Genomic DNA, 11863 nt, shown 5'->3' on the forward strand with positions numbered 1-11863 from the left:
AGTGTTGATCCAAAGGCAAAAATAAGCCCATGAAGCTGATGCCAATTGCTCCATTCTAGGGGGAAAAAATTCTTTCCCAACTCCAAATCTGTCAATCGGTACAAAACCATGAATCAACTTGTCTTAACCTAACTCATAACCCGTAATATTTTTCCATACAATAAAGGCATCCAGGATCTTTTCGAACTTTCATATTGAATTTACCATTCTGTGGCAGTGAATTTCATTGTCTCACTGCTATTATAGTACTTACTAGTAATTACTAGTAAATGTATTAACCCTTTCCTGACATCTGCTGTAGTAGTACAGAGGATGTTGGGTATTTAAATGCTCAACTGCTCAGCTCCTATATTGCATAATGGAGACACTGCAGTAAGGCCCACAATGAGTGCCGGCCCTGATTTTTTCCCTCCAATAATTTTGGGGTGGATTTTTGGCCTCACAATGAGATATGGGGGTGGTGGTCTGTTGACATGACAGCCAAGAGTCTATTGAAGGCTCCCTGGCTTGTCTGTAATGCACTTCTTTTACAGGCTGCTTTGTTATGTTTGAATTCCAAGAGCAAATTTCAGCAAAATCCAGAGATTGGGTGTTCGAATTGCCACCTCCAGAAACTGTACAGGAAATAAATGTTCCACTTACTGAACACAAACCAGAAACTATTATTTACTTATTGAGAATATCTGGACCTGGAGGTCCATATGGAGCGTAGACTCCAGGTAGTAGCCTGACAGAAGAGATGTCTGAGCCAGAAGAAGGTGGGAATCCAATAAGACCAAATCAGAAGGCAAACTACTACTACTCGAGTATAAGCCGAATTTTTCAGCACATTTTTCATGCTGAAAAAGCTCTCCTTGGCTTATACTCGAGTCAGGGTCCACAGAGCACAGAAAACTGGAAGGACCTGGAAGGGGGAGGTCCTTTAGTGCTACTGCTCTGTGATTGGCTTGTCATGAGGTCATGTGACTGTGATGTCATCAAAGGTCCTGTAGCTACTGGTATGTAACATCTGCAGATAAGGTTGTGTTTAAATCCTAGTATCTCTGCCCACACTAGAGTCTGATCACATGGTCATGACGTCATCAGAAGTCCTTTAGTACACTAGGATTTAGCATCTACCCTGCAGATGAGTGGCCACGATTCATTGTGTCTTATGGAAGATGTCTGTTGTATGGAGGAGAGGAAGCTACAGTAAAGTGACACACACAGGGACCTTCCTTTAGTTACTCTGCTTATTAATGTCAGGCATTTGTGGTTATTAATTTAGTTTCAGTTACTCCATGTGCCTCACATTAATAGCAGTTAACCCCACCATGTCCCTCATATTAACCACTGTGTGCCCCATATAAGGGTTACTAATATGTGAGATACATGAGGGTACTAATGAAGGACCTTAATTATGAAGATACCTAATTATTACCTCTATATGTCCCACATATCAGTAACTCTTATGTGAGGAACACAGGGGGTTAATGTGAGGGACATGATGGGGTTAACTGCTATTACTATGATCCCCATGGAGTTACTAAGCTGTAATGCACATGACCAGACTTTTTATCTGCAATGGTGGATTTCCCCCCCCCCCCTCGGCTTATACACGAGTCAGTAAGTTTTCCCAGTTTTTTGTGGTAAAATTAGGGGTCTCGGCTTATATCCGAGTCGGCTTATACTCGAGTATATATGGTATATCCAGTAACAGAAGCCAGGGAGTTGGTATACCAGGAGGTTGTGTCAGGACAGAATCAGAAGGCAAGTCAGAGTCAATAACTAAAACCAATATATAGGTCAGTATCTGAACACAGGTAAATGGAGAAACAGGTCTCAAAGCCAAACAGTAAACAATTGTAGGCAGGTGGGTGATGAGAAAGTAAACTGAAATAGGCCTCTTCAAGTGGTATTTGGACAAGACAAGAGAAACCTTAAAGTCACACCATCAGAACTGATACTCTTGTCAGCAAGAAGTCTAAAACAAAAATCGGAAAATGACTGGGATGGGGGTCAAACTGTACACTTACATAACTTTTAAAAGTCTTATTATTACCTGTCTCCCACTACTCCCAGTTCCTGTACAGCACTTTACTGCAGCCAGAACAATACACCCCAGCTTTACTGCATACTTGCTGATCCATGTACAGACAAAGTGCCCCAGCTTCAGCGAAAAGCTAATCAAGTCCCAGGAGCACCAGAGAGCTCCATTGAGAGTCAATAGAACTGTCTCTTTGTAAGTGTAATTGATTTTATTTTTACTTAAGATTGTGATGTGGATATAGTGTAGACCAGATTATAGCAGTGCTTCCAAGACTCACTGATAATGGACCCTCCACTGCTGGTGAGGTACACCTAGCAAAATGTATTTGACAGCAATCTGGATAAGCCTTGTCTTGTCTAGTTTTGCATAATGAGGTATGCTCAATGATAATTTAGAGTTATACCAAATTACTCACAGTGGCGAGGTGTGGTTCTTTACCATTTCACATATTTCATGCCTTATGTCAGAGTTCTCCAAACAGCACCTCATGAGCCACATATGGCTCTTGGGCCCTCTGTACGTGGCTCCTTAGCAGTTAATAATGGCAGATACTGTCAGTGTTGGACTAAAGGGCCTAAAGCTCACCCGAGGAACTTTTTCAAGAGATTCATGTCAATAGTATTCAAGGTTCCTTCACTGAAATCTTGCACACGTTCTGACCATCCGCTGTTACTGAGTATTTTCCCGGTATCGTCATCCCCTATAGTACTGTGCATGCCCCAATAGCTCTATGGCTGGTTCATGTGCAATACTACATGAGAAATGACAAATGACATGGCCATGTCCCCTCCACAGTATAATAACTTATGTTCCTCTGAGATCCACCCCAGTGTCACCTCATGGTATATAATGCCCCATAGTAACCCTGCAAGGTACAAAATGCTCCCCTGAGCTGCTGCAGTGGTATCATCTGGTATATAATACTCCACAGTGGTCCCACACAGTATAATATGCTCCACAGAGCTCCCACACAGCATAATTCCCCACAGTGGGCCTACCCTGTATAATGATCCACAGTGTATAATATACTCCCCAGCAGCCCCACCCAATATTATAGGCTCCCCAGAGCACCTCAGTATGCACCACTGTGCCCCACATAATTAAATATGTTCCACAGAGCCTCCTCACAGAGCCCCCACCACAGTGTCCCCACATAGTATTATATACTCACCAACAGCCCCACACCACATAAAAAGCTCCCCAGGGTACCCACCTCAGTATAATGCTCCACAATGGCCCCATACAATATAAAATGCTCCCCTGAGCCTCCACACAGAATAATACCCCAGTGTCCCAACACAGTATTATATACTCACCAAACAGCATAATAGACTTCCCACAGTGCCCCACCAAGTATAATGTTTCACAGTGGCCCCACAGAGGATAATATACTATCCAGCAGCCCCACACAATATAATAGGCTTCCCACAGTGCCCCACCCAGTATAGTATAATGATCCACAGTGGCCCCACACAGTATAATATGCTCCCGAGTAGCCCAAATAGTATATTAGGATCCCCACAGTGCCCCTCTTAGTATAATGCTCCTTAATGGCTCCACATATTATGATATACTCCGAAGAGCCCCCACCACCTTTCTCCACAGTGATTCTACATATAGTATAATAAGCTCTCAAGAGCCTTAAGCCACTTTAGGTGAACCCCTTGAAATTTGTTTAAATGAATATTGATAAGGTTTGGCCCTCCAATTAGTTTCAGAGTTATTATTATACTCTGGGGTCTCATGACTTCCAGGGGAGGTGATGGAAATAGCAAAAAATTATACTCACTTTGTCTCTCCTCTCCTGTGCACCCTTGTGTCATTTGGTTGTCTTTGCTAGCTTCCTCTCCAGGTCTGCGGTTGATGTCATGCATCACAGACGTCCCAGCTAAGGTCTGTGATTGGGCCTCAGCGGCCACGTGGCGCATGCTAATGTTATATCGCCACAGGCCAGAAATGGCCAGAAGATTATGCTAGACCACCAGAAACCCAGGAGAGACAAGTATAAATGGGCAGGATTCTATTGGAAAAGGGCCGACCAGCACAGTGGGCCAGTCTAATGCTGGATTCTGTTCGTAACTAGCGGCATTAGGGAATATAGAAAAGTGGCTTGTAAACTGCAAAAAAGGTTGAGGACCTTTGTCCTTGGTTATAGAAGGAGTCTCTTCTTTGAGACCTGCTATTAGATAGGGTCTATAACCATGTTCTGTGCAGCTCTGAGATCATTGGGAGACTCATTGAAGACAATGAACTGCATGGGCATCTGGTGTCATTACAAATGATTAAAGCAACCCTTGCACACAACCCCCAAAACATACAAGGAGAATATGCAATATAGATGTGTTTCCCTTACTTTTATCTTCAATAGACATATACAGATATGTGAATCACAAGTTAAAGAGGACCTTTCACCACCTCCAAAAATTCCAATTCTTTGGATCCTTGCGGCTGCAAAATTACGTGCGTTATACGCCTGTAATGACCCATTGAAATAAATGGGATCTGTTTTGAGCGCTCACATTCTGACACGAGTATACGTGCCAGAATGCGCCCCCTTAAACTCTGTGTGAACTGGCCCCGATACTGGTAACTTTTCACAGCAAATATGGCATAGCACTGCAGCAACTTTTTTGGTGTAACTGGATGTTGTTGAATGAGTTGTATGATTCAGACAGTATATTGCTCAGCTCTTAAGCCAGACTTCATAAATGACCACCATTGTATATTGTTAATTCTTAATTCTATCTCTACTTCTCTTATATTACTGTATGAAAACTAAAAATACATCCTAAAGATCTTGTTCTTTCTATAAAATGTAAATGTTGCAGCAAACCAATAAACTGTTTAGAATGAAACCAACAAGCAAAGTTTAAAGACTAAAATTTTGATAATTAATAAGAAATAATAAACATTTGAACATTTCAAAGTTAAAGAGAATGAGTCACCAGAAAATAACATATTTTTGAAGTTTATTATTAAATATATTTGTAAAGCATTTTTGTGAGGTTTTTAAAAATGTTATGTATTATATTATTAAAAGTAAAACTCCTAAATATCTTGTAGTTCTGAGTCTGACTACATATAATATGCTTAGACTGTGATAGATGAGATAAGCTGTGATGTCACCATTCACAATAGGTGACATCACAGCTTATCTTCTCCCCTTTCTATACAATGACCTCTGTAAACTCTCCCGTAGAAGCCAATAGGTTCTGCTCCAGAACATTATGTCTATAGTTCAAGGTCCACCTCCAGTAGTCTGAAAGTCATAGGCTCAGTGACAAACGACGGAATTAGGACATATATATATATATATATATATATATATATATATATATATATATATATATATATATATTGAAAAACATCACCAAAAATTATTTCAAAATATTTTTAACATAAAACATAATTTTAAAAAATAGGTAATTTCTTTATGATACTTTTGTAATCTTGAAACCCTTAGATTTACCATATAATAGTTCTTAAGTACATTTGGCTTCTAGGCATCAAAAAACCTTTATGATCAGGGGCCACACGATGGCTCAGTGGTTAGCACTGCAGCCTTGCAGCGCTGGGTCCTGGTGTTCAAATCCTGCCAAGGGCAAAAAAAAAAACATCTGCAAGGAGTTTGTATGTTCTTCCCGTGTTTGCATGGATTTCCATCCCATATTCCAAAAAGACAAAAAAAATGTACATTGTGAGCTCTACAATCTACATTAAAAAAAAAACCTTTATGATCTTGTATTGATGCCCATACACTGAAGTTAAGATACCCATACTCTTTACACATCAGTCGAGAACTATTAATCCTGACTCCATCGTGCACATGCAACTCACAGTACGGCTAAAGGGCAATTCACATAATGTTTTTTATTTCCGTTGAGCAGACACATTTTGACACGGTAAAAAAAAACTTGCTAAAATGTGTTACTCAGCATCCCCTATAAATTTCTGTTGGTAAAACGGATGTCAAAAATGCATGCCTTTGGCTCAGTTTTACCTCCATGATGTCATAATCCATTGCATGTAACTGAAAGAAAAGTGTTGCATACCAAATCCAAATGAACAAATGATGGAAATGTATATTCTGGGGTATCTGGGGAGGAGACCCCAGAGTATAATAATAGCACTTTCCATAATGAACCGCGTGCACATCCTCACAGAAGCAAGCACATGTAGTCATGGCCCTGTTCAATCAATTTTTTTTTTTTTAATGTAAAAATGGAAGCAAATTTGTATTTGTTTTTACTATTAAAAAACAGGTCTATTACACAGACCTGCTGAACAGACAGCAGAAGAGTTATGGGATCGGCCCCTAAGCTTACATGTGCTCTTGCCTGACAGAGAGGAGCAAGCTGCTGACAGACACCTCTGACTGAGGCTTATTTGTCATTAAACAGAGGATCAGACATGTTGAGATTCAGCATTTCATATCCTTCTTCAGCTGATACCATCTGCCGGGTGAAAGTCGGTCCACCTCATACACATAAGATAGGCAGGCTGTCCTAACAAAATTGGTTGGTTCAACTGAATTTGCTCTTACGGTATATGAATGGGCACCTATAGGATTAATCTGCGAGGTCACATTTTTAACTTAACTAAAAAGTTAACAAATATGTTTTACTGGTGGTTGTTTGTTTCATTTCAGAGAAAATATTCTTTAAAATATATTGTACCTCTCCCCGTATTATGAAACTTTAAAAATAGCAGGAGACAGTGTAATTCATCTCAGTTTGGTACTATATTAAAGGGTTTTTTTTTTTTTTTGCAAAAAATCGAGTCAACACCAGGGAATGTTCTTAACTAACACATTTTACTCAACTCTTCTTGCCTTTGCTGTTCCATCACTACAGCTCTGGTGATTTCCACCGTTCTCCAGTTTTGGCCTTTCCAATGATGATGTCACTGACCACTGCATTTGGCTACTGATGCCTGTTCCTGTCCTCAGCAGTCCAAGGAAGTAATAATGTGATAAGGTACATCATCACTGCAGTGTCTATTGCGCTGTACTGTCAGAGCCGTGAGGAACGCATACCCACAGTCTATGGACGGGTACTATCAGGAGAGGGAGGGGGCGTTCCTCCTCGCTCTCACAGTACAGTGCTATAGTTTGTGTAGGTACCGCCCTTCTGACGGTGAAGAGCTATGGTACCGCGCTGATAGCTCTTCACCAGGAGCACAGAAAGGGAAAGCCAATTGCGCAGAATTCAGAGCACTGTCTGCTTTCTAGCGGTGTATTAAACCGCATGTGCCCCAAATGGTGAAAGGCCCTCTTTAAGTATATTGTGCAGTTACAGGATTGCCGGCTAGGTGAAACCATTGTGGTGAAATTTGTGAGGATACAATAATTGGAAGTTATTAAAGTTATATACACAATTTATATAGCAAACATGCGTACAAATGTATTTTACAATGTATCGTCTCTATAAACCTCAATACAATTCACCTACTGTACACTTCTATATAGACCTTTGTTTGATTTTATTTCTATTGGGCACCCAAATGTATTATGGATACACGATACACCAATCCGTAACAAAGAACCTATAGAAATCTAGTTCCGTTATACGGAGCCATAAGAACTCAATGTGACTCAGGCCTAAAGCTCAATGACAACCCATATAGCCATTACAGCTTCCACAGCTTTTAAAGATTTCGGAATGGTGAATCTGAATAATTGGTGAATTTTGATTGGTCTTGGCACACTTGCTGACCATCCTATGTGGTAGCTGTAATAAGTGGAGTTACAGTACATTATCTAAATAGAGATATGTAAAACCTTCAGCAATGTACAAATAGAAGCAATCTAAGGTTTTTCATGTTTGGGGAAACTGTTTTGTTACTATACTATAGTTTTCACCATCCCTCACACTGCCTACAAACAGATGGCGCAATGATCAGCAATGAGAATGCAGAGACTTTGACATCAGCTATGCACGTGTATCCAGTACTCACAATGTACATTCAATAGAGATGAACAAAATAGGGGTGCACAAAAAATAAAGTGTCAAATATCTGACAGAGGCAAGTCAGCAAGGCTCAGCGTGTGAAACTTCTATGACGCATAACACATACAAATAAAGCTTTTTTTAGTCTTTCTTTTTCTGCTCTGGATCAGATCCAAGTGCTTTAAGTTGGATAGTTGGGAGATATGTGTCCTTTCTGTTTATGTAGAAGAATGTCAGCTATATGATTATTCATTGTCAAGATACTGGAATGCACTGTAAGTGTCCCTGGTCTCAGTCAGTCAGTGTGAAGGATACCTATTCAAGCAGGTGACATCTGCTATTTACTGATGTAGTTGGAGGAGATAAGTAGAAATAATAGTGCTGCTGGTGGCTGCTTGTGTATATATGGTCACAGTTCTATGAAAAGCCAGTTCGGGTCAGCTGCAGTCACTTCTACTATGAGATTCCATGCTATGTCTAGCTCTGACGTCCTGGGGCTCATGTGTAAATAGTGTTGTATGCATAACATGTTCTTTTTTGTTATGTTGCATGACACTTGGTAGCACCATGAACTACTTTTAGACAATAGAAGACAGTTTCTCTGGTCTAGGCTGCCATATTTGTGCTGTGGATTGCTTAGTTGTACCATTTTAGTGCATATGATAGATAAGGCATTCATTCTGTATTGCTGGTACATCACAAGGTAGGTATCAGAGATCCCACACATACATACCAGAGTCAGAGCCTTTCATGAGATGGACAGAAAAAGTTAGTGTGAAATGTTTCTCTGCCTGGGGGAATGAATTAGCATTTGAAACCATTGAAATACTGTAAGTTAGAAAATAATATGACATTTGCCCTTTATATATCACTGGAAGGGATTGAGAAACCCGTAAGTGAATATCAAGTGTGAAATGCTGCTATCACTGAATCTTCGCTTCTATGAAATACTGTATGCATGTCATTTTGCTTTAGCTGACAAGGTAACAGTTGTGACGTCTTACTTTTGATATATGTGGCTGACATTTACAATGCCCAGCAGGGATGACAAATATATATGCAGGAGGGTTCTAAATAAGATGTAAAAAAGTCAGCGTGACTAGATAACTTTTCATTCTAATAGCAAAAATAGGAATGCTTCTAATGCAACTTGTACTTGTAACATACAGATGTAGCAGAGTTGAATTTCTCACGCTTCAGTGCACCATATCACACTGCTTTACCTGCAGTCCTATAGACAGAGGATACACAACACATGATGACTAATACGTCTCTTCCATTATGTGCAAAAGCAAAACATGTCAAAGAGTTTTCCACGGGATCAATTTGTGACAATATACTGTAACAATGTTGATTTTGTCATTTAAGTTTACAGTTGCATTTTTAGTACACTGTGATAACATGTACTTGCAGTCCTATGTAAAACCACATATAACACCTTAGGTGACCACAATGAACTCAGTTACAACCTCTGCTTTACTAAATTTGTTAATGTCTGTCCTATGACGTCTGTATACCGCATACAGGACAAATACAGACAAAAACAGGACAAATAAGAAAAAATATCAACACTATTGGAATGACCATAAGCACATCTTCATGGGTACCACACGAAAAGCTGCGTTAGAGGAGTACCAAAGACCTAAGGAGAACAGACAGATAAGACAATACACATGAAACTCCTTACTAGGCTTGGAGAACACAGCAATGAAGAGGCAATCAGGAAGATAATTGGGGTCATCTTGATCCTGGCATTTGGTCCACCTGGTGATGCCATGCGGACCTATGTTGCATCTTGCTGTGAATGCCCTCAAGTATTTGCTCCAAGTCCTGTAGCTGGAATGGGCTGTGACAGCAGTCAAGTAAACATGAGAAGTTGTGCCTGTACTTGTAGCTCCGAACAGGTAGACAGCACTAGAGTACACAGCAACACATTATTCCTACAAGCTGCTTCTCTCTTCCCGGCTGCTGACAGACTGTTCATTCCTTGCAAAGGGAATGAGGGAGGAGCATTGAGTACAACACACACACACACACACACACACACACACACACACACACACACACACACACTTGCACAAGCACATATTAAAGCCACAGAGCACTATGCTAAATACAACATATAGTGTGTTTTACAGCACATTTTACACTGAATCTCTGCTTCTACATATAAGTATAGTTAATAGTAAATATAGGAATATAATGTATTTACCGTCACTGTTCCTTGTGTTCTTAGGGCTCATTCACACTTGCTTTATCTTTTACATTTTTAATAATCTTATTTATGGAAAAAGGAAATGATCTCTCATCAGATCCCATATTTTTTTCTCCGATTTTAGTGGGGCATTAACAGATTCCAATGTATAATAGAAATGTTCATTCCAGTCATTTATCGTACCACGCAGTTGTCAATATTTTTGATAATATCTCGAAATTGGAGCTGAAAACTGCTAATTTTTCTAGTTTTTACTAGTCAGGCTTTCTGAAGGATATGTGCTACAAATTCCCCACAGCAGACCCATCCTATGTGTCATTAGTGTTCCATAGTAAGGCCCAGTTCACGTCTGCTTTCGGTATTCCGTTCGGGAAGTCCGCATAGGGACCCCCTGAACAGAATACTGAACACATTGATAAGCAGTGAGCTTATGAAAGCACATGGACCCCATAGACATCATGGGGTCCGTGTGTTTTCCGCGTGGTGTCCGCACGAGTCATGTAGAGAGAAAAGTACTTCATGAACTACTTTCCTCTCTGTGTGACTCATGTGGACACTGCACGGAACACAAATGGACCCCATTATAGTCTATGGGGTCCATGTGCTTCATAAGCTCACCGCTTGTCGATGCATTTGGGATTCCATTTGGGGGGATCCCCATGCGGATTTCCTGAACCGAATACCGAACGCAGATGTGAACCAGGCCTTACATGGTGCTCACACATTCCATATTTGATGGGGATTTCAGCATGAATTCTGCACCAAAATCCTTATCAGATTTGGTCAAAATCCTCCTCCAGTGCAAGCGACTGGAGATTATTCCTTTCATTTACATGCCCTGGAAATAATCGGTGCATATTTTGTCTGTGCTGTAGAAAAATATCTAAAGAAGAATAAGTGTGTTCATTCTTCTCACAGATTGTGCCCAACAATGCATGGATTGGCATTATCCAGTCTCTTTTTTATCCACCAGCATATCCTGCAGAAGAAATTAGAATGTCAACCTCAGATTTCTGTAAGAGAAATCACACATGCAGGATTTTTTTGTCCGTTTGAAAAACGGACAGAAAGTGTCCGTTTTTTATTTAACATTGAGGTTTATGGGCAACGGACATATAACGGACAGTAAGGGAGCGTTCATGCTACCGTCTGTGTCCGACAGGTAGTGTCTGCTCCTAGTGTCCGCTCAAAATCTGTCACAGACATTAGGAGCGGACACTAGCTGTGTCCGTGACACCTGTCATTTATTTAAATAGCCATTGGGTGCGTTCTTTTGCACTCCGTGCCTGTCCTTCCCTGTCCGCAGGTAAAGATGTCCGACTTTTCAAGCAGACAGAAGAACCCGACATGTCGGGTTCTTCTGTCCGCTTGAGAAGTCGGACATCTTTACATGCGGACAGGGAAGGAAGGGCACGGAGTGCAAAAGAACGCACCCGATGTCCCTTTAAATAAATGACAGGTGTCACGGACACAGCTAGTGTCCGCTCCTAATGTCTGTGACAAATTTTGAGCAGACACTAGGAGTGGACACTACCTGTCGGACACAGACGGTAGTGTGAACGCTCCCTAACTTATGGCCATCAGTTACAGTCCGTTATTTCCTGTCCGTTTATTTTCTGCGCATGCTCAGAAAGCATAAACAGCAAAAAGAAAAAAACGGACAGTATAAAA

At 40.6% G+C, this 11863-nt stretch overlaps 1 protein-coding gene across 1 annotated transcript in view; it reads right to left on the reverse strand.

Moving 5' to 3' along the window:
• Window positions 1–9961, reverse strand: part of ADAMTSL1 (ADAMTS like 1) — a 624112-nt gene extending 614151 nt beyond the window's left edge. Inside the window, exon 1 of the mRNA XM_075279894.1 lies at window positions 9665–9961. Within this exon, the coding sequence (XP_075135995.1) occupies window positions 9665–9754 (90 nt within the window). The 5' untranslated portion in view covers window positions 9755–9961. The remainder of the gene's footprint in view (window positions 1–9664) is intronic.
• Window positions 9962–11863: the final 1902 nt, after the last annotated feature.

Source organism: Leptodactylus fuscus, chromosome 1 (assembly GCF_031893055.1).
Source record: "Leptodactylus fuscus isolate aLepFus1 chromosome 1, aLepFus1.hap2, whole genome shotgun sequence".
NCBI lineage: Eukaryota > Metazoa > Chordata > Amphibia > Anura > Leptodactylidae > Leptodactylus > Leptodactylus fuscus.